The sequence below is a fragment of the Drechmeria coniospora genome, chromosome 02 (assembly GCF_001625195.1).
Source record: "Drechmeria coniospora strain ARSEF 6962 chromosome 02, whole genome shotgun sequence".
Taxonomy (NCBI): Eukaryota; Fungi; Ascomycota; class Sordariomycetes; order Hypocreales; family Ophiocordycipitaceae; genus Drechmeria; species Drechmeria coniospora.
The window spans coordinates 968,461-990,150 of NC_054390.1; the positions used below are offsets into that span (position 1 = coordinate 968,461).

The 21,690-nt window shown below is 57.1% G+C and overlaps 8 protein-coding genes across 8 annotated transcripts; 3 read left to right on the forward strand and 5 right to left on the reverse strand.

Moving 5' to 3' along the window:
* Nucleotides 1–1,601: 1,601 nt before the first annotated feature.
* DCS_03540 (topoisomerase family protein TRF4) lies at nucleotides 1,602–3,916 on the reverse strand (the record flags this gene model as incomplete). Its single annotated transcript, XM_040800859.1, has 3 exons — nucleotides 1,602–1,895; nucleotides 1,955–3,632; nucleotides 3,699–3,916. The coding sequence occupies 3 exons, from the start codon at nucleotides 3,914–3,916 to the stop codon at nucleotides 1,602–1,604; spliced, it is 2,190 nt and encodes a 729-aa protein (XP_040655892.1).
* Nucleotides 3,917–5,985: 2,069 nt separating this feature from the next.
* On the forward strand, nucleotides 5,986–6,528 carry DCS_03541 (uncharacterized protein; the record flags this gene model as incomplete). Its single annotated transcript, XM_040800860.1, has 1 exon — nucleotides 5,986–6,528. One exon carries the CDS (start codon nucleotides 5,986–5,988, stop codon nucleotides 6,526–6,528), a length of 543 nt encoding a protein of 180 aa, XP_040655893.1.
* A 313-nt stretch (nucleotides 6,529–6,841) lies between these two features.
* Nucleotides 6,842–7,711, reverse strand: DCS_03542 (uncharacterized protein; the record flags this gene model as incomplete). The annotated part of the gene is made up of 1 exon (XM_040800861.1): nucleotides 6,842–7,711. The coding sequence occupies one exon, from the start codon at nucleotides 7,709–7,711 to the stop codon at nucleotides 6,842–6,844; it is 870 nt and encodes a 289-aa protein (XP_040655894.1).
* Nucleotides 7,712–10,199: 2,488 nt separating this feature from the next.
* On the forward strand, nucleotides 10,200–11,517 carry DCS_03543 (Golgi membrane protein; the record flags this gene model as incomplete). The annotated part of the gene is made up of 2 exons (XM_040800862.1): nucleotides 10,200–10,802; nucleotides 10,909–11,517. The coding sequence occupies 2 exons, from the start codon at nucleotides 10,200–10,202 to the stop codon at nucleotides 11,515–11,517; spliced, it is 1,212 nt and encodes a 403-aa protein (XP_040655895.1).
* A 486-nt stretch (nucleotides 11,518–12,003) lies between these two features.
* Nucleotides 12,004–14,215, reverse strand: DCS_03544 (Regulator of chromosome condensation/beta-lactamase-inhibitor protein II; the record flags this gene model as incomplete). Its single annotated transcript, XM_040800863.1, has 2 exons — nucleotides 12,004–12,299; nucleotides 12,361–14,215. The coding sequence occupies 2 exons, from the start codon at nucleotides 14,213–14,215 to the stop codon at nucleotides 12,004–12,006; spliced, it is 2,151 nt and encodes a 716-aa protein (XP_040655896.1).
* An 820-nt stretch (nucleotides 14,216–15,035) lies between these two features.
* On the reverse strand, nucleotides 15,036–15,495 carry DCS_03545 (uncharacterized protein; the record flags this gene model as incomplete). The annotated part of the gene is made up of 3 exons (XM_040800864.1): nucleotides 15,036–15,112; nucleotides 15,176–15,373; nucleotides 15,438–15,495. The coding sequence occupies 3 exons, from the start codon at nucleotides 15,493–15,495 to the stop codon at nucleotides 15,036–15,038; spliced, it is 333 nt and encodes a 110-aa protein (XP_040655897.1).
* Nucleotides 15,496–17,164: 1,669 nt separating this feature from the next.
* Nucleotides 17,165–18,456, forward strand: DCS_03546 (uncharacterized protein; the record flags this gene model as incomplete). Its single annotated transcript, XM_040800865.1, has 3 exons — nucleotides 17,165–17,214; nucleotides 17,294–17,910; nucleotides 17,975–18,456. The coding sequence occupies 3 exons, from the start codon at nucleotides 17,165–17,167 to the stop codon at nucleotides 18,454–18,456; spliced, it is 1,149 nt and encodes a 382-aa protein (XP_040655898.1).
* A 356-nt stretch (nucleotides 18,457–18,812) lies between these two features.
* Nucleotides 18,813–20,887, reverse strand: DCS_03547 (sterigmatocystin 8-O-methyltransferase precursor; the record flags this gene model as incomplete). The annotated part of the gene is made up of 4 exons (XM_040800866.1): nucleotides 18,813–19,141; nucleotides 19,236–19,660; nucleotides 19,780–20,030; nucleotides 20,210–20,887. The coding sequence occupies 4 exons, from the start codon at nucleotides 20,885–20,887 to the stop codon at nucleotides 18,813–18,815; spliced, it is 1,683 nt and encodes a 560-aa protein (XP_040655899.1).
* Between the last annotated feature and the right edge of the window lie 803 nt (nucleotides 20,888–21,690).

Consider the following 21,690-nt stretch of genomic DNA (forward strand, 5'->3'; position numbering starts at 1 on the left):
CCGTCACCCACGCTGCTTCGAGCACGAGATATACTCAAGTAAATAGTTGTACGCTGCACAGAGGACGAAGACGAGCCAGCGAGCTCGAGTGGGTCGCCGGTATCGGTCGGTGGTGATGTGGATTGAGTGTGGAGCTTACCTAACACCCCAACACCCTCCCAAGGTCACCCGAGTCCTCATACTGACAGGTATTATATTTGCCGGTAGAATGCAAGCAGATAGGATGCGACGGCAAGTCAAGGCAACGCAGGGCGTCAACAAAGGAACTTTTGAAAAGATTACGTCCCATCTTGCAGCATTCTCCGCTATTGGTGTCATCGATCGAGTCGCCACCCTCTCCGCATCCTCGGCGAGCGAGTCAAATCAAGACGTCGTGAACAAGGCACTCCCGTCCGTCCTATCCTTCAACACTCTCCACCATCGGTCGTCATCGATCGAGTCGGCATCCTCTCCGCATCCCCGACGAGCGAGTCAAGACAAGACGTCGTGACCGAGGGATCCTTCGGTGGGCTCCCGTCCTGTCCTTTAACGTTCTCCGCCATCGGCGTCATCGATCGAGCCGCCATCCTCTCCGCATCCCCGACGAGCGAGGCCTGCAGTGAGAAAAGAAGTGGCAACGCCACGGGTCAGAGTCAGATCAAGGCGGATGTCGTCGAGATGGACGGGCGCCTTGATGACGGGCCATGGTGCGGACCTCGAGGCGTCGCATCCCCATCTGTCAACGTTAGCCGCTCGTGCCGTCGAGGCCATGTCACCGCAAGCGTGTCTGTCAGTCAGCAACCGAAGACGGAAGAAAAAGGCTGAACAGGTCCCATTCCATCCTCCGCTGCTCCGCCCCACCAGAAGCAAAGGTCCAGAGGCCGATGGCAAGATGGCGTAGCAAGAACAGCAGTCGGCCTAATCCTGCTATGGATATCATACAAAATCACCTGCATTCGCCCTATCCTGGTAGAGACCACGTCCGGCGGGGAGGTTCAACCACTCCCCCAGCGCCATCGCCACGTCAATACCACCACGCGGCCGACCTGCAACGCCGCCATTGTCAATCGCCACCGGAGAGGGGAAGGGGAGAGTCCGACGATGTGCGTCAAACAAGTGTTGTGCAAGCAGAGCGTGAGTTTGGTACATTCCCAACCAGGGTCCCAGAGTCAAGCAGAAATCGAGCAGGTCCTGCTTCTGCTGTGGAGGGTGTCGAGGGTCGAGGGTAGAGGTCGAGGGTCGAGGGTCAAGGGTCGAGGGTCGAGGAGAAAGCGGTCCTAGAGTCCAAACGACGGTGGTCTCGTGGCAATCCAAAAAGGAAAAAAAGGCATCGGTGCGGCGTCGCGCCGCGTGGCCTGGGGTATCTCGTCTTTCGAATGTTCTGCCACCTAACCAGCCGACTGTCAGCGACCATCTACCTCGCAAGCCGTCGGCCTTCATGGAGCGGCTCAGTCCTTGCCGGCGGGCGAAAGGGTCGCTTCTTACGCGTCCTCCGTCTCCCGTCTCCCGTCTCCAATCTGGTGAGGAATATTCAACTTCACCGACGACGGGCGCCGTCAAGTCAACCAATCATGGCCCGTCCCTCTGTCGATGCCGGCAGTCTCCAGCGCGCCGCCTCACGCTCAGTCCGAGCAAGGTCCGATGGACTCCTCGTGCACGTGCTTGAGGTAGGCTCGCTGCAGGCGAAAGGACGAGTAGTCACCCTTCAGGATGACCTCGAGGATGCTGCCGACGTCCTGACCGGGGTGCTTGGCCAGGTACCTCATTCTCTCCGACAGGGTGAGGAATGCGTCGTGAAAGCGGGCCACGATGCTCGGCGTGTTCGAGGAGCCACCCGAGATGTCGTTTCCGGCGTCGTTTGGGTCGATGATGGACAAGCGGTCGCGGTTCTTGTAGGTAAAGGACCTCACGGCGCTCTGTCCCTCGTCAGTCGGTCGAGCGGCCCGGCAGAGGGGCGGAAGGGGGGGGGGCCTACCTTGCGGACGTAGCCGACGGGTCGTGCGAGCGAGATGGCGTTGGATTCGTAGTTGAAGTAACGACCGTAGAGATCGAAAAAGTGCAGGAGGAGCTCGCCGAGGTGGTGCTCGGCCTTCATGCTGCGGCTCTGCACGTCGGGCCGCATCTGCAGCATGCTGACGACGAGGCAGATGACGGAGAAGCCGCCGATGCCGCCGTTGACGGGCTCGTTGAGGCCGCGCATGAGGAGAAAGTGCTTGATGACGGTGACGAGGATGGGCATGGCCGGATAGTCCTTCTTCCAGGCGAGGAAGGTGTCGACGGCGTGGACGCCGCCAATGTTCTCGAAGGAGACGTCGACCTTCAAGCCGGTGCGCTTGTCGACAAACTTGACCAGGGGGATGCGGGCGTGGGCGATGACCTCGATCGATTCGCGGTTCGCGATGCCCTGCGTCGTGATGACGTTGCGAAACTTGTACAGCAGGCTCTTGATGTTGCTCGTCTTGTGCCAGTTGTTCCTCAGGTACGCCGCCGAGCAGACGACGAGATCCATGTCCGAGGTGGGGAGGTAGAGCTCCGACATGTAGGAGCCAAAGGGAAGGATCTCGAACGAGGTAAAGGTGCGTCCGTCGCGCTGCATCGCTCTCCGGATGTTGTCGACGAGCTCGGCACGGATGCGTTGCTCAAACTCTCTCGGCCGCACGTACTCGTAAAAGTCGACAATCTCCTTGTGCAGCCTGTTGCCGTTGGCGGGAGACGTTAGCCAGGCTGGCGCAAGGACAAGCGGCAGGGCCGACGGATGGACGGATGGGCCGACGGACAGGCAAAGGGCGGCGAGCGTGGCCGGGAAGGGGGAGAGGGGGGAGACGACGCACCGAATGGTCATGTGAAGGTCTTCCGTATGATCCACCGTCGCCCACGGGCAAGGCTCCTCGCCTTCCTTGGGAGCCCAGCTCGGCACGAGCAAACCCTTGGACGGCTTCATGCTGGCACGCTTCAGCTGGCCGTAGTCGGGAGGCTTAATCTCGTCATGTGCCGTGCGCTTGCGTGAACCGAGCGGACCGTCGCGCACCGGCGCCGATTCGTAGCCGTTGCCGGCGGCCGGCCGATGACGCTCCGACTGCGAGGCGGTGGCCAGACGAGAGGCGGGCTCCGTCGAGGGGCGTCGTTCGTCGTCGCCCTCCCCTTCGCTCGACAGGTCGATGGCGATGTAGTCCTCGGCCTTGGGCGGCGCGGCGGCGGCCTTGCTCGAGGCGACGTCTTCGACGCGCGCCTTGCGGATGAGCTTGACCATGTCGCGCTTCTTGCGCGTCGACTCGTCGGGGCAGGGAAGTGCCGTGTAGGGGTCTGGGTTGGACCACCTGGGCGCGGCGCTCGCGTCCCCTTCGGCCTGCTCCTCCCGGTCCGTGCGTGCACGCTTCCGCGCTCGACCTTCGGCGTCGGACTGCGACTCCTGCGAGGAAATCTCCATGGCCACCTCGTCGCTGTCGGACAGGTCGTCGAGGCGGCGAAACTTGTCGGCCGCCAGCGGATCGTGGACGCGCTCGGCGGGGAGGAGCAGCATGTCGGCCGAGACGAGGGCGCGCTCCGACGGGTGCGGCGGCCTCCAGTACGGGCGGCCAGGCTTGCGCGGCGGCCCACGGTGATCCCTGCGCGGGCCGGGCCTGCCAGAGGGCGGTCCGGCGACGGGCGTGAAGCTGAAATGGCTTCCGCCGGGCTGGGGCACGCGGAAGTTGAAGTCACCGGCGGGCGGGTTGCCGGACCGGTAGGGTTCGTGCGAGTCGCCGGCGCGGTACGAGCCGGGGGCCGACGACCGGTACGAATCGTAGCCTCGCTTCTGGTGCAGGCTTCGATCCGAGCGTCGCCACGAGTCGGCCCGCGGCGAAGGCTCTCGATCTCTGCGAGGACGCGGCCGGTAGTTGTCGCCGCCGCCCCGGTCTCTCTCGTCGCCGCGCCAGGGTGGCGGGTCGTGACGCGACATGTCGTCTCGATGGCGATCTCGACTCGAAGAGCGCGCTGCTCTGCGCGACGGTAGGTGCCGCCGTTGGTAGAATGCACCAGTCGTGGCCGCAAAAGGCGCTTGACTGTGTCGTGAGGTGTCGTGAGGTGTGAAGGTTGCGAAAAACCTGTAGGGACGGGAGGTTGAAGAATATTGACCCTTGGCCTATAGGAACACAGCATGCGAGTGTCCGTACGTGCTTGTACTGGCTGGCTGTCCGAAGCACCGTAGGTACTTGCAAAGTACCAAGACTGTACTTGGACGGAGTAGCATGAACCGGGTACAGAGCAAGTACTCCGTAGGGTAGCAAGTACGTACAGTACCTAGTATTGATACGGAGAATTATTGCTGTGGGGGGATTAGCCAAAAGAAAGTCCAAGTAATACTCCGTATACTGGTCATGGATCGCCGAGAACGGGGCACAATGAGGCCTGAAGGGTGCCAACCATTAGGCGTAATTACAGTACAGTACAGTGCTTACAGAGTGCCTGTACTTGCCTCCAAAGCATGCGTCGGGCGACTGATTGCAGTGGCCGCCAACAATGCCGGTACTCAGATGTACTTACAGTACAGTAGTCAGCTACTTGTACTCTGAACTTGCATACTAATTACTACCTGCACGTACTGTACAGGGCTAGCCCATAATATGGTAGGAACGTACATACTCTAGTAGTACATACGTACATGTACCAAGTAAGTGCACAACTGCGAACTTCGGTACTCCGTACAGCATGTGCATGTACTAGTACGAGTGGTGGCAGTAATCGTGACCTTTGGCAGAGTACACCAACACCACGCACCACAAGCACTCTGCACAATTGGATGCCTAAGTAGTCGCCAGATTGATAATCGAGTGTAGCTAAAATCCCTTTCCCATGTTCTGCATGCATAAACACTGCTATTAATGCTCCTAGTTCTCAACGTTCAAGTACGACGACACGTAATGTGCCAGTAGGCACCTGTTGTCTACGTGTCTCGTTCTTCCTGTTCTATTACTTCGTACCTACAGTACTTACCTGCACCTAAGTGATTATGTAAGTACCGTGCTTCGTACGGTTCGGAGTGTTTCAGCCTATGAACGCAAGTACTGTTCAAGTAATACGGAGTACCTCTTACTTACAGTACTTGCAACATGACTGACTGCGACGGAGTAATTAATAGTTAGGTGCCCTACATGCAAGTACTCCATACTGTAGGGTAGGTTCAATTGATACGCTCTGTAGAATGTCCAAGTAGTACTGTACTGTGTACTCCATACTGTACTGTACAGTGGGGTGGCAAAAATGTCGATTCAATTTGTAGGAGTGGCGCTACCAAAGTTGAATCGTCAATTTTGTCAAGTGACTATGCTTCTCCGTCCGTACCTACCAGGTACCTACTACTGACTTCCTCGTACTTCACAGCGGTTGTGCACTGGAGACATCGTCAGTTCCAACACCATGCGAAATAGATACCAACTTGGTCATTGTCGTCGGAAGATTATACTCGCATTCAGCTCCAACATTTTTTCTGACCCTGGCTCGACCTTGGCTCAACCTGGCTCGTCCCGAGGACAAATTCTCAAACGCTCGCCCCAATGCCAACATTGCTTCTAGAATTCTTCTCGGTGCAGTGGCGCGGATGGCTGTCATTACCATGCACAGAGGCAAGAAAGGTGAAAAGGCAACTTCCTCATGTCCTGGCTGACACGTATTATAGTACGACGCCAATGGAAATACAACGTCACTTCGAGGCCATCGATGACACGCCATTTGCTTCATTCCCGCCTGAAGGGGCCTTGCGGCGGTGTGCGCACGTACGCTACAACCCAACCTACCCTGGAGGGCCAGCCTTCACAGGGTCCCACTCGCGACGTCAACCCCCACCGTTCGGCGACTGGTCCACGATGCACACCTCGTGCATACTCGGAACTTGACAAGCCATGCTCGTACCTTGGCACGCTCCTGCCCGGCTGATACATCCCATCGTTCCCGAGGGCCTTTTCTCTCTCACCGCCGCCCTCCGAAACTCCTCCCTCACATCGAGCCTCGGGTCGGGGACACAATCTCACGATGAGTAGGGAAGCGGAAGCTGGGAGCAAGCGAGCATCCGAACTCAGCGAGGCCATGCTCGGCGTGCCTGGTTATGCCGACGACTCCATGTTCTTTGTCGTGCGATATGGCGACAAAGCCAAGGTGAGTATCGTGGCTTGTCTTTTCCACACGCACCTGCATCCTTGTCAGTTTCTCCTTTTCGTGTCGTCGTCGTCGTCGTCGGACATCTCGCCACCGACGCACTGTGATCCTCGCTTTTCAGGCGGCATCGCTTTCCACAAACGTAGTGGGCGTGGTGAACGGCCCACTGACAGCCTGCAGAACAGCCTCCGCAAATGCGAATGGGACGATCTGCAGGATACCATCGGCAAGATGGCCTCCCTATGGAGCGAGCCCGGCGCGGGCGATGCCGTCGCACCAGAGCAGCGATCCTCCGAGGCTGCCGAGCTGAGGGAGCACGCGTTGGCCGTTATCAAGCACTTTCCGGACCTCGTGCGCGACTTTGACCGTTTCGTGACGGCCTATCGGTCCACCATGTCGGCCGTTGGCAGGCCAGGCTGAGTCGAGCTCGTGACGGCAGCCAACTGCACTTGGAGTCACCCACAACGCCTTGACCGTTCGGCCAAGACTTTTTTTTTTTGATGAACTCATGAATATCATTCTAATCTATGTCACGATGACAAAATGTACTGTTGACCAAGTCCACATGCCTTCCATCATTACCCGACACAAACCGTTCCGACCCCGACGGTGCCAACTCGCGATACCCCTTCTAGAAATAGCAAGCCGATCCAGCCCCTGGCTCAAGGAAAAACCCCAGACGCGCCCCCGGAAACAGAGTAGGAACGACACGCGACCAAACTCAAGGCAGCAGTCACAGCTGCAGGGCCACCATGGCGACGGCGACGGCGACGCCGAGCAGCAGGCTCTGCGTGGGATGGGACGACGGTGCGCCGGCGATGAGCGGGTTAGAGCCGCTGCCAGAGCCGGAACCGCTGCCGCTGCCGGAGCCGCTGCCGCTGCCGGAGCCGCCTGAGCCGCCTGAGCCGCCGGAACCGCCGCTACCGCTGCCGCTGCCACTGCCACTGCCGCTGCCACCACCACCACCACCACCACCACCACCACCGCCGCCGCCGCCGCCGCCGCCGGAGCCACCACTGCCGTTGCCTCCGTTGCCTCCGTTGCCGCCGTTGCCTCCGTTGCCGCCGTTGCCTCCGTTGCCTCCGGAGCCACTGCCGGAGCCTCCGTTGCCTCCGTTGCCTCCGTTGCCGCCGTTGCCGCCGTTGCCTCCGTTGCCGCCGTTGCCTCCGCCGCCGGAGGTCCCGGTCGGCTTGTGATGATGACCAGTTTTGTGGGGATGAGTCGAGTTACCCGTCGGAGTGGGCCAACCCGAGGGGCACGAGGCGCCGGTGCCGGGATAGTACGTGCACCTGCCGGTCCCGTGAGGGTGGTGATGGCGGGTCGAGTTGCCCACGTGGGTCGTCCAGGTTGTTGTGTAGCTTCTTGACGAATGCGTCGTCGTCGAGTTGTACGTTTGGCTCGCGCTGGCTGTCGTCGAAGATGAACTCGACGTCGTATTCATGCTCGAAGCGGACGAGGACGAGGACAAAGAGGTCGAGGTAGACGTCGTCGTCGAGGACGGGGTAGACGTCGTCGTCGAAGACGAAGAGGTGGTGGTGGTGGTGGTCTGTGCCAAGGCCGGGATGGCCAGGACGACGGCGGAGAGGAGGACGGAAGCACGCATGTTGATTTTGAAACGACGTTTTTCCGCTTCGGCCTTTTCTTCTTCTTATTATGTCAATCAAGGAGCTTTTGCTGGAAAACCGACGGGCAATGCTGATGGGATCTGATGGGATCTGATGGGATCTGATGGGATCTGATGGACGATGATGGGGAACGATGGGAAATGTTGCGCTTCGTACCGAGAATGAAACAACGATGCAGAGATGCTCGAGCAATGGCAGCAGAGCAGAGATGCTGGATCTTTATACTCGAGTCTCTCTCCCGTGAGCTTGTTCGATCTCGCGTTCAGAATGCCCGAGAGGCGGCGCAGGCGATGGACGACGATGGCCGATGTTGCATCGAGGATGGATCGTCAGATGGCTGGCTGGCGGGATGGATGGATCGGCCGTTCCTTTGAATGACCGTCAACCTCGACGGTCCCAAGAGACCAGAGGGTGCACCACGTCACCCTCCCACCAGCTTCGGCTTGGTAGCATCCTCCGTCGACAGCATTGGTTCCCTGCCGGCCCTGCTCGAGTCGCCGCCGATGTTCTAGCGACTGCAACGAGAATAGAAAGGTTCATGGCTGACCGGACGAGGACTCGCTGATGGAGGCCGCGACGCTCGATTCGTCCCAAGCCAGAAACCTCGCCGCCACCGTGGCGTGCGAAGCCTGCGAGAAGAGGCAAGAGTTGGCGGGTAATACGAGTACGACACCCTCTTGGTCGCACCGTTGATGCAGCATGAAGCTGGAGGGGTGCTAGTCGAGGTTCCCATCGAACGGCCAATACCTGGTCCAGCCGGTAGGTCGGCGCTAGCCATCGATCTGGATGCTGAGTACCGAGTGCTAGGCAGCGCTAGGGAATGGTACCTAAATTAGCACCACCTATAAGCCAGCGCGCACGTGCTAGTTCGGCACTGCTTGCTCGCCGACGAGGGCGAAATACGGGTGGTCGATGTGTCCCCGTCTTGTCGCCCTATCGCCCGCGACGCTGCTGGCAGTCACGTGCATCCGCGCTCATTACTGTGTACATGCGAGCCCGGTACAGGGTGCGCGCAATCCGGGGCCCCGAGGTACCTACCATCATGTCAATGCCTAACTAGTTGGGACCCATCTACTTGTGCGAGTAGCGATGGTGTTAGTACCGATTGCTAGGTAGGTGCTGTACCTAGCACCGCTGGCCGAAACGAGGAACAGCGCCACTGTGCGCTATCAGCCTGTTCATCCGGTGGACCGTGGGGTTTTTTTTCATGCACTGCTGGCGGGCTGCCTGCCTAAGGGCTGCCTAAGCTACAGTACAGTACAGGCTACAGCATAGCAAACGAGCAGCACAAGTACCATCGCTAGGTATTTCTTAGCACGTGTACCTGTGGCGAGTACGAGGTGGCACAGTGGCAGCGGATGGCACCTTTGCTCGCATCCATCCGGAGGCTGAGGACATGAGGTTCTTCCTTTCGTCATCCATCCTCCGTCGCCACCTTGGATGCCCAAGCATCAAAATCATCATGATCAAAGGCCCGACTCGCCTCGCCGCATCGCCTCGTCTGCCTGCAAGCCCTCTCCCCGCGATGTGCCTATTTTTAGGACTCGAGAACCATGCGAGATCTGTCTTCATTTGCTGGTCTGGCCGTTTATACTTTGGCCTAGCACGCTAGTCAACTGGCCGGAGCAATACCACGTTGCCAGCCTGGCCTCACCTGGCTGGCTTCTTTGCCTTCCCCGGCTTTTTCCTCCCCCGGCGGCGACGCGCGACTTCTTGCGACCTGCACCGCACAACGCTCGTCATTCGCCGCCCCCCTTTGTCCGTCATCGTCCTGTTCGTACTCCCTGCCTCTCCTGGATCCACACCGGTCGATCTCTCCGGCAAGCGAGGGGGTGTTGTTTGACGACGAATCGCGTCACAGGCTCTCGGCCGCTGAAACAATGCTTGGAACTCCCGCCCTACCGCGAGCACGATCACACGTTCACATCGGCGCACCCGATCACCGGTTATTTTTTTTGTTTTCGTTTCGTCTTTTTCGTCGCTCGCCATCAGATCACCCACTCCTTGTGTTGCTCATGACGACATACCTGTGAATGCAATGGGCAACCTTTCACTATACGCTTTATTAACCCGATTTGCTGAACGTACTGTACGCCAGCCGTTTGCGTGCACGCGCAGTGCAACTCTCGCAATGCCAAAAATAACTTCAAGATCCGCCCTACACCGATCCCAGGCTTGCACTCATGTGAATTGTGTAGGCGTCTACACGAACTCTGCTTGCCCAGCACAGCCTGCAGCATGGGCAACAATAGTGGTGCCAACTGCGAACGTGGTACTCCGTACGGACACTGGCATCGTAGTGGGTGGTCCTTTTGCTTCTTGCCTGTACCTGCATGCATGGGCGGCAAATGCATGGGCGGCAAATGCATGGGCGGCATTCTGCTTCGCCCTGGGAGTGTACCGAACCATGTCACCAAATGGCTTTTCTAACAAGTTGCCAAGTCCCATGTTGCCGTTATTGTCATGATGCACCATTTTGCCATGGCCCATCATCGTTGGCCAAGACATGCGAGCAAACAGCGGCTGCTCGTCGTCATTTTCCTGCTGCCTCGCCAACAAGGCACCAAATGGTGCACCGCCACGGCAAGCCACATTTGCACTGCCACAGGACCCGTCGGACAAGCTGTCCAAAGGCCCACTGGCGACGAGGCGGCGAGGTTCACAGCTTCATGGTTGGACGAGTTTCAACCTCAACTCATCCCTCGCCATCATCCCCGACGCGCCACCATGTCCAACTTCTACGGCGCCCAACAGAACAACCTGTACCCGGGCGGCGCCGCCGCCGGTGGCTCTGCTCAGAATCTCCAGTTCTACCCTACCTCCTACTCGCCCGCCGCCTCGGGCGCCGCCGCCGGCCAGCAGGGAGCCTATGGCTATGGCGGATCCGCCCAAGGGGGCAGCTTCGCTTCCGGGGCCCAGGCCGGCGGCTTCACGTCTTCGGGCTTCGGCGCCGGTGCCGCCGGCGTGTCGGGTCGCATGGGCGAGCAGGGTGGTCTGCGGACGGGCTGGCTGGCGGCCTTTTCCACCGAGGGCTACGACGGCGAGCCGCCGCTGCTCGAGGAGCTCGGCGTGAATTTCAAGCACATCCAGATGAAGGCGAGTCCTCCCCGTCGAGGCCCCTCGCCTCGCTGAGCCGAGCCTCGGCCTTCTTCCCTCGCGCTGACGTCGTCGACAGACGCTCGCCGTCCTGAACCCCTTCAAACCCATCGACCAGCACATCATGGACGACGCCGACCTCGCCGGCCCGCTGCTGTTCTGCGTTTCCATCGGCACCTTCCTGCTGTTCTCGGGCAAGGTCCACTTTGGATACATCTACGGCCTCGCCCTCCTCGGCTCTACGTCGCTGCACATGATCCTCTCCCTCATGTCCCCCACCGACCAGCAATCCAACGCCCCCCAGGCCTTCCACGCGCAGTACAGCGATCATTCATCGGCCCAGCCGCAAGACCAGCATGTGCGCGGTGGTCACTTCTCCCAAACCCTCACCTTTCCCCGTTCGGCCTCGGTCCTCGGCTACTGCCTGCTGCCGCTCGTGGCGACGAGCCTCTTCGGCATCGCCATGCCCATGGACACACCCTTGGGCATCGTCCTCACCAGCGCCGCCATCGTCTGGTGCACCTACAGCGCCAGCGGCATGTTTTGCGCCGTCGGCCGCATGAAGGGCATGCGGGCCCTCGTCGCCTACCCCCTCGCGCTCTTCTACGTCGGCTTCGGTATCATGGGTGTCTTCAGCAGCAGGGGAAGCGGCTCCTTGGCCAAGGCGGCCACCAAGTTGAACGGCTGAATTCGTCGGCGTGCAAAGGAAAAGACCAAGAACAAGACGGCAGGCACCGCGACGGCCCGTTCATCCGCCTCGAGAACCAAGCGCGTCCGCGGCATGGACGAAGCGGAAAAAGGGGCCAAGCCATGGTGGAAGGGGGACCGCGTGGTCCGGGTCCGTACATCGGCACTTGTGGCATGCTTAGAATAGAGTGGCCAGCAACAGCGCCTTCCAGGAGTCCAACGTCCCGCGGAGGGCTAGGCGAATGGCAACGAGTGGTGAAAATATCCATTATTCAACGAGAAATCTACCCATCACAATCTCGAGAGCCTAGAGCAGGCGTGTCGTGTGCTCGTCCTGCTGTGACCTCGTGCCATTCCTGTCCCAATCAGTCGGCTCCGTCCGCCCGACGCCGAAAAGTTGACCCAAAAAAACAAAATAAAAGGCAGCAACGTTGTCCGCGAAGGCGACGGGTGCGTCTACAATAATACATCAGACTGGCTTGATCGGTCAGGCGCCGTTGACGCCGTTGACGCCGTTCACACCGTTCACACCGTTCACGCCGTTCATCTTGACTCCGCCATCGGGCAACCCGGTGAGGATGGAAAACTGTCCGCCGGCGCCTGCGGTGAGCATCTTCTTGCCGCGGATGGCCGTGTTGTCAATGAGGGTAGGCGTCTGAATGTCCTCGATCGTGCCCTGGCCGGTCTGGTAGTTGGCCGAGAAGCCCCAGGAGTAGACCTGGCCTTCGCGGGTGACGGCGAAGCTGTTGTCGGTGCCGGCGGCGACGTGGATGACGTTGGCCACTTTCGACGAGCGTTAGCTTGGTGCTTGGTCCGGAGTCGAGATGGGGCATGCGCCACGTACCTTCGTCTTGCTTCGTCGGCTTCACGAGAATGCGGGGATTCTCCCTCTCGTCAAAGACGACGTCCTCCTTCTCGAGGTCGTCAAACTCAAAGCCGACCTGGTATCCGTCGACGCGCCCCCAGGTGAAGAGATCCCCCTTGTCGGAGCATGCGAGGGAGTGATGAACGCCGCCGTCGATATCGGTGATGTTGTGCTCCTCCAGGTAGGTGATCTTGGCCGGCTTGAGAACGACGGCGTCATCCTCGCCCGCGTTGCCCTGCACCCCGAGCTCGCCAAAGTTGTTCAAACCCCAGCCCCAGACCTTGCCCTCCTTGTCGAGCGCGAAGCTGTGGTAGGCGCCGCAGGCAATCTTGGCAATCTTTCCGCGGGGCAGACCGATGCCTTGGGGGATCAGGGACGAGAGCTTGTTGCGCTCGATGATGCGGCGGCCGAGTTGGTTCTGCTGACCGCAGCCCCAGGCGACGACGTTTCCGTTGTGGTCGAGGGCCAAGACGTGGTTCGATCCGGCCGAGAGGGTCTTGATGTTTTTCAACGACGGCAGAAGCGCCGGCGTGTTCTGGACCTTGACCTTGTCGGTGAAGCCGAGAATGCCGTCGCTCGACCGGAAGGTGCCCCAGCCGTAGACTCGTCCGTCTTCGGTCAGGGCAAAGGTCGCGCTGTCGCTGGCCACGACCTGGGAAAACTTGGTGCCGGGCGCGAAATGGTCGGCGGAGACGGCCGTCGGCGTGCTTTCCTTGGGGTTGATGCCGGTGTCGTCGTCGTCTTCGGAATCGGAATCATCCTCCTTGCCCATGTCGCGGAGACCGCCATCCCAGGTGGTGTCCCGGCCCAGCGCTCCTTGGTCATTGACGCCCCAGGTGAGGATTTTGTTGTCGCGGGTGAGGGCGGCGGCGTGCATGCCTCCGCAGGCGACCTGGACGATGCCGACAGACTCGGCAGACAGACCGTCGTTGAGTCGAGGACGCTTAACGTCGATCGGTTTCTTTCCGTTGACGCGCCTGCTGCCGAGGCCAAGCTCGCCCGACGTACCCTCTCCGAAGACGTAGACGTCGAGCGCCTGCGTCGGGCCGTTGTTGATTTTCTTGCCAATGGCGACCTGGGTCCTCTTTGGTGCAGATTTTTTGGGCGCCACCGCCGTCTTCGTCTTCTTCAACTGGCGGTTCTCGAGCTTCGAATCAGGTTCGGAGGCGGCGTCGTCGGCCTTGCGCTTCTTCGACCCGGACCCGTTCACCGTCGGCTTCGCGGCGCTCGCCTTGCCATCGGCCGTCTTGGCGGCTTTTCCCGAGGACTTGGCGGCGGCCGTCTTCTTCGTCGAGGCTTGAGAGGCCGGCGCCTTGGATCTCGAAGGCATGATTGTGATTTGTGATGCTCGTGGCGCTCGAGCCGTTTGGTGAGGCGGCTGGCTATCTCGGCGCGTGGAGCCGGTCGTTTGATGCAAAACGAAAGTTGATGGACGCTTGGTCGAAGCTTGCAAAACAGGGAGCCCACGCTGTTCTTCCTCGATTGATGCGTGGAAATGGTGCAAGGAACTTGGTCGCACCGGTGCTTGCGTTGAGTGCAGGATGGAGGATTTTTTTGGTCGTGATCGGTTCGCAGGTGCTGGGGTAGGAGACAGCTCTGGCAAGGTTGCACCTGCACCAGGCGTAATAAGGGCAGCGGTTGCATGGGCCAACCGTGTGGGGACCGTCACTGACCGCCTCGTCAACACTAGATCACATTCGTCGGTACAAACGCACAGTGCCAGCACTCGCACAGTAAATTTGTACGGCAGTATTCTCTTAGCCGCCGACTGGATTGCTGTACCTTGGCGCTTGTCACCATGACATTCTCGCTTAGGTAGGCGGTGAGGTTTCATGTAAAATTAGTAAGCACGCAGAACCACAATGAGGTTTGTGCCATGAATACTTGAGTATTGTACTCCGTAGTTGTACTCTGTACTTAGTTGTACTCCGTCGTTGTACTCCGTATTTGTACTTTGTATTACTTCAGTAGTACAGTGAATACGGAGTACATGAACAGTACTTGGTACCTTAAGTAAGTAACATGTACTGCCAGGTGTGCACTGACATGTACCAATCGAGGAGGTGTTTGCCACTAATTTCCAACTTGCACTCCGTACGGATACCTTGTATAGTATATAGTTTGTATAGTATATAGTATTACTTTGTACATCTGCTTGGAATCGGATGGGGTCTTTGGATATGTTGGACATGTATTCCGTACTCCGTACTTAGTCCGTACAACTAGTCAACTACTCCGTAAGTACAAAGCAAGTAAAAGCAAGTAAAAGCAAGTAAAAGCAAGTAAAAGCAAGTAAAAGCAAGTAAAAGCAAGTAAAAGCAAGTAATAATAGGTACTTACTGTATGGAGTACTTCACTGCATAACATGCTCATGTACCCCATATACCCACTTACCCAAGTACGTACAATCGAGTGTAAAAGAGCAAGTATCTGCATTTTGATAGAATTGCTGGTTGGCAGCGACGAATACACCGTAAAAGCACATCGTACATATTCATTGGATTGCTCAATTGTTCATTAATTCTGCCTTTGCCCGATCCTCAACGCTTTGATGCAATACGTAATGTTCTCCGCCCAAACGCCACGATAACATTGAAATGTGTAAGCTGTAAAGCAGCCCGCACGGTGCACAGTCAATCCCTCATTCCGCATCATCATTTCTTTGTCGTAAAATCAGTCTCGTTGGCGGGGTTGTAACCACCATCACTGGCCTTTTCGCACGTGCAGCCGTCTACGCCGTTGTTAGAATAAACAATGAACGCCGTCGACGTCTCCCTCCTTGTTGGGCACTCACCGACGGGACGTGCGCCGCACTGACACGTTGAGCCGGTCGGCTTTGTGTTCTCCGTCGCGGCGCGGTCGCAGGTGCACTCGCCGGCTGGCCGAGCACGGCATGAGCAGCGGGGGCCCTCGACCTTGTTCTCGGCCGACGCCTTGTCGCAGGTGCAGTGGAGAGCCGACTGCTTGCCGCAGGAGCACGTCGCCTGCTTGGCTTCGACGCGCATTCATGTTAGCCTTTGAGCAGACGGGAGGGGCGTGAGGTGTCTGGCACGTACCACAGGCGCACTCGACGTTGCCCTTGGCGCAGCAGGTGGAGGACTTGAGGGCGGTCATGATGACTGGGTCGGTGACGATGCCGATGATGTTGTGTGTTGTGCGTAATGTAGGGAGGAGTCGAATAATCGTGCTTGGACGAGCGAGAAGATGAAGCTTGAACGGGAATGAGCTGAACACTGGAGCAACGTTCAAGCTTGCGCTCCGGGGATGTGACAACTTTATAGTTGAATCGTGGGTTCGTTGCCGTGACCGCTCCGTTGAGGAGGCCGGATGGATGACAGGCCAGTGGAGCGACAAGCAACCAATCAGAGCGGCAGCATTTCAAAGCAGTTGGCACAACCACGCCACTCCATCCTGAAATCCTTGACTAGATCCAACGCCTTAGGGGGTAATTATGCGCCGTATTTCCCGGTATGATGGTATGATTTCGGACAATGCGTCTCGACCGATCGCAGAGTTTAATTACGTATTGGGATCAGGTTGAGCTTGTGCTGACAGCCTCACTCCAACGTCTTGCAGTACAGCTACAGTAATACTTGCAAGTGCAAGTACAAGTACACTTCGACCGGCAACATGTACTGTACTTGTACATACAGGTGCATGTACTTGCTGTACTTGCAGTATATCCTCACAGGTGGGTTATACGACTCGACTGCAGAATTACAGTGCAAACAAATTTACAACTACACATGCACACCTAAGAAAGTACAAGTAAGTAATGAAAGTACTAAAAGTATGCCCGGATGTTAGCAATCGTGTCGATGCTTGCGACAAGCATCAGTTATGTTGCCGCTCAACTCCCTCACAGGGCTTGTCGATTGTCATCCAGCGAATACTTGCACTTGCATGCACAGCATGTCGTCTCCAGGTGCTGTAGGAACGAAGCGCAAGGTACGGAGTACATGTACATGCACTTGAGTATGCACTGTACACGTGTATTCACCATGTCGTTCGAACCAGGAATACATGCAAGTGCTGTAAATACAGCAGTACGGATATACAAGTACGGAGTACGGAGTTCATGATCGGAGTACTGCAGTTGTGCTGTAAGTACTTAATACTGTAAGTACTGTAAGTAAGTATGTTGAGTTGCATGTACAGGTACATGTCCAGGTGCCTATTATTTCAAGAACCAGCATTGATGACGCCAATTGCTTCACTCTCAAAAAAAGCATCATCAAATAACGCATCATGTTGGGTAAACCTCTTGGGAATTCATCGTGCGATCCGGCAGAAAAGAAACACAATATTTTGAATCCTGTTCATTTGGTGATTAGAATCTGCTTTCTGCTACGGAGTGCCTCATTGTGTGCTACTAATACGGAGTACTTGTCGCCTTAATTAGTACGGAGTACTGCAAGTACTGTACAAGTTCTTGAATTTCTATCGAGTTCTTAGCCAATGGAGTCACTGCCTGTACCCGTACTTGTGCTTTGTGCATGTACTGTACTGTGCATGTACTGTACCGTACAGTGCACTTACGGAGTACTTGTACCGTTAGTACTCCGTACTTACAAGTGCTGTACTTCTGAGACGTACCCCAGCGTAATCCACAGACCCAGTCTTGGCAGTAGTCATTGCGGATGGTCCGGTCTCGGAATGCCTGCATCGTCGCCGCAACTTCACATTTCGACGTGGAATACGGAGTAACGTTTGATTGAACGTCCCTCTCCCCGCTCGCCAGCGACACATCAAACACTGCGATGAAATAATACAGCCGTTCATCATGACCTCATCAAGATCGGACTCGTCAAGACCCACCGTCGTCGTCATCGGGTAAGACCCTTTCGACATCCCCCCCCCCTACCCCCCCGTCCTCGAATTGTCTCCAACCCCATCATGACGTAACCAACAGCGCCGGAATCATCGGCCTCGCATGTGCCATCAAGCTGCAGGATAAACTCGCCAGTTTCGGTCCCGTCCAAGTCCTCCTCGTCGCCCGCGAATGGCCAGCCTCGTTCCCCGGCGCGCCGTCGATGCATTCGGTTGACTACGCCTCCATGTGGGCGGGAGCCCATGTCCGGCCCATTCCTGCCACCACGCCCCAGCTGCAGTCCGAGGCACGGTGGCTGAAGCAGGCGGCCGTCGAGTTTCGCCGACAGGTCGCGGCCGAGCCGTGGTGCGGTGTGACCTGCACCATGGCGGTCGAGCATCTCGAGGCGCCCGATCAGGGATACCGAAACCAAGACGAGACGAGTTTTGCGAGGGAGAGCGGCCTCCGAGGATATCGAAAACTGCCGCCTTCCAAACTCCCCGATGGCGTCGTCCTGGGCTACGAGTATGAAACGTACTGCATCAACTCGCCCGTCTACTGCGGGCACCTGTTGCGAAGGTTTCTGCTCCGAGGGGGAAAGACGATGCGGAGGGTGCTGAAGAGCGAGTGGGAAGCATTCAGCCTGCGAGAAAATACCCTTTTCGTCGTCAACGCCAGCGGTGTTGGCTTTGGCGACCCGAAGAGCTTTCCTACCCGAGGTTTGTCCCCGTCGTTCCCAACGACGTTCCTCGTCCCGCTTGCTGACCGGCGGTGATTGTCAAGGCCAAACCGTCGTGACCGACCTTGCCCACGTCAAAAAGACGGTGACGAGGCAAAACAAGGATGGCACCTGGAGTTTCCTCATCCCGCGGTTCTTCGACGGCGGCACCGTCGTCGGCGGGACGAAAGAGCCTGGCGATTGGCGCGTGGAACCAGACCTTGCGACGAGAAATCGCTTGCTCGTCGCCGCGCTCAACGTGGAGCCCTTCTCCCACGACGAAAAGTCGAGAGGAAAATGTGACATCGAGAGGGTCGGGGTCATATCCGACGTCGTCGGCCGCAGACCCACGCGCGAAGGCGGCATGCGACTTGAAGTCGAGGAACGCGCCGTCGTCAACCAGGGCAAGGGCCTGAACGGCCACGTAGTTCATGCGTATGGTGCCGGCGGTCGGGGCTATGAGATTTGTTGGGGCGTGGCCAACGAAGTAGTCGCACTGGCCTCGCCTTTGCTGCAGGCGAAGATGAGCTCGAGGGCGAAACTATAGTCCCCGAGTAAGACGGCTGTCTTCTCGTCTTGGCTTGTGGGCAGAGGCCGTATCTTGGGATCGTTCAGGCCACGACATTTCCATGCTTTGTACCATGTATACTAGTAGGGTTAACGTATATCGTAGCGTAACGTGATGAATGCAATCATTATTCAACGGCGGAAAGTAGACTGGGCGTTGCCATGGCTTGCCATACACACCGGTGAGTTTGTTGATAGGCAGCAACGAGTATAATGAGGACCTGAATATCGCATGCGGCATAGTAACATGGGAATATTTGAATCGCTGAACCACGCAGAGCCGCAACACTATATAGATTATGTTTCCAAAATACCATCCTACTTCTTCACCTGGCTTCAGAGTTTGGCAGCGATAATCACCGAGTCCTCGAACCGCGTAAACCTTCGTATATCCTTGACCACCAAGCCCGCTCGGCCGAGGAGTTCGCGCCAGTGCGATTCGCGCCGCTCCCGGGAATTGAACATGACTTTCATGGCAATGCTCAAGCCAGCAACATACTCGATCCCCGGAGTTCCCTGCGGCGGATTGTCATCAGGCAAAGTCTTATCGTCAATGACGATGACGCTGTCTGGTGCCATGGCCGGTAGCTGCGACGCTAGAATACGGATACAGGTCTCGTCATCGTTGTTGTGCAGTATCTGGCGGAAGTAGTAGACCCGAGCACCTGTGGAACGATTGAGTCGGCAACTTTTCCTCATCGACGGACGTGTTGGAGCTTCGCATGAAACGATGCTGGTTCAGGAAAAGAGCCGACCTACCTTTTACGGGTTGTTCCGTGAGGTAGTCGTAACTCATCTTCTCCACGCCATCAAAGGGAGTGGCCTTGACGAGTACATCAGGTCGGTCCTGGAGGACGACGCGACCCCTGAGCTGAGGCAGCTTCTGCTTCAGCTCGCTACACTGTTGACCATTCCCACCACCGACGTCGACAAAGGCCACATCATCATCCGTCAGGCCCTTGCCCATCTCAAAGGCAAAATCGACAACAGTCAGCCAAGTCGGCAAGCTGGTAAACTGGGCCTCCATGAAACGATGAAAGGCATCCCGCTGCACGGGATGTGACTCCAGCCACGTGTAATAGTCCTGCCGGGAGTGCTGTCCGGTCTGGAATGCATTCAATGCTTTATCCTGGTAGCACAAGACTGTGTTGAGTGCCGCAAAACCGGGGAGGCAACTGTCGTGGCTGTGCGCAAGTAAAATGACAGCCGAGGTCCTTGGTCAGCGATTATGCAACATGTTGTGAGTAGAGAGCTGTGAAAGAAGTAGGGGGGGGGGGGTTGAGAGGGCGAAAACACGACGTACAAGTGGATGACAGCATCTTGGAATAGGGGCGCTGTCATCAGGCGTGAAAGCCTGGTAGCGGCATATTTACCACGCTCGGTTTTTTGTACCATATCTTGGGTACTCAGGTAGTCCAAAATGGATCCGAGAAGATCTTCTTCCAGGCCACTTGCTTTCTTGAGCGCTTGAAAGCTGACGGGCTCGTTGGCAGCGACGAGGGTCGAGTGTATCTTGTGCTCCTGCGCGATCCTTGTGGTGATCAGGGGTAGCGGCTAGAGTTGGGGGTAAAACGAGGGGGATTAGCAGTCTGCTTTTCTCGAATGAAGAATGTCAAGCTATTGAAGACTAGAGGACGAAGACGCGATGTAGCAGTCCCCTCCATCTGGACGCATGCTTCATGAAAAATCACAACGACGTGAATGATCCAAGGGGATGGGACGTGACCACGTACAGAATGAACGATCCTTTGCAGGGTCTCAAAGGGCTGCTCGAGCGCAGTGGAAGCAGATCTCGCAAGTTGCCTAACCCGAAGTCTCTGAGCATCATCTGCCGCGGCTGCCTCTGGATTCCCGAGGACAAGCTCAAGCTGTGCTACGAGGACGCTCAGGTCAGGGGCGGGCCTGAGCTTCCCGTCGGATGGCGGCATCATGACCTCGTTCTCACTCGAGCCACTCCTCGTCGTCACTGGTGGCAATCCTACCTGGGGTTTCGGAAAACTGGAGCATTGCTTTTGCTTCCTCACTTCCACCGGCACACCGTCGGTGCGATGAACAAAACCCTCGGCGGTTTCTTGGGATTTTGCCGTATATCCCAACGCCAAACGCACATTGGCCAGACACCTTTGCAGGGCATCAGCCATAGATGACATGAGGTATACGGAGAGAGAACCGGCGGCTCGTTGGTAGAGAATATACGACGGGGACTTTTCTGTGACAACTTGCACCGTGCTCGCATATGCTTCGACACTGCATGCAGGGGGAGGCCAACAGAGGGGCAGTGTGATTAATATGTTGGTAGCAAACACTCGGTAACCAACCCGAAGACGTCTCTCCGTATCCTCCCGTCTTTCCTCACCACATCGGCCAACGGGCCGCATCTGTTGCTCGAGGAGGGCCAGCGTTATGGGCATCAGGTATGCGTGCAAGGAGAGTAATAGTTTCTATTGAAAAACGCCTCTCAGCGTGGATTAACCAATGGATCACCTCGCATGTACTCGAAAACATCGAGTATGCCGATACGTATCGTATCGCATGGTGAGTGTCTCACTACCCCTGGTCGACCGGCTGGCTATCAGCATGGAACGGGAGGAGAAGTGAGAAGGAGAAGATGAGCCGAACAAGCTGCCTCCAAGTCTTTGCACACCATTCATACATTGGCATTCACTTCTATGAAGCGTTGGAGGTGTGTATTAGACACAACAGGCCACATTGACATATGCCCGCTGCAAAACAACGTTGAGTAGTTCACAGCAATATGAAATACAGCCACGACTAGCAGCGACGGCTACCGTCCGGGGCGGGCCGACGGCGTGGGGAAAAAAAAGAAAGCAAACGAACAATGGATAAAGACGATTCATCTTCTGCCTCGTTCTTCTTGGCCGAGACATTGAGGTAACGAAAACGGGCACATTACTTCGTGGCTTACACGCGCAGTGCTGATAGCCAGTCATAACCACATTTCTTTGGGAACCCACGCATGCTGGACGTCCAAACAGATGCGTGAGCCCTGTGATGAGTTTCGAAATGTACAAGGCATTCACCAGAATATACTACGTACTACTAAGTTCACTGATTTCTTCTCCTCATATCCCTTCCTTTCACGGTTCGAGATGCCCCTTCTGGCGCTCCTTTCCACTCAGATTGTCCATCCCCTTGTCCACAATCAATATTCATCACCACGGTACCCGCATGTAGTGTCATTGTCAAATTCATT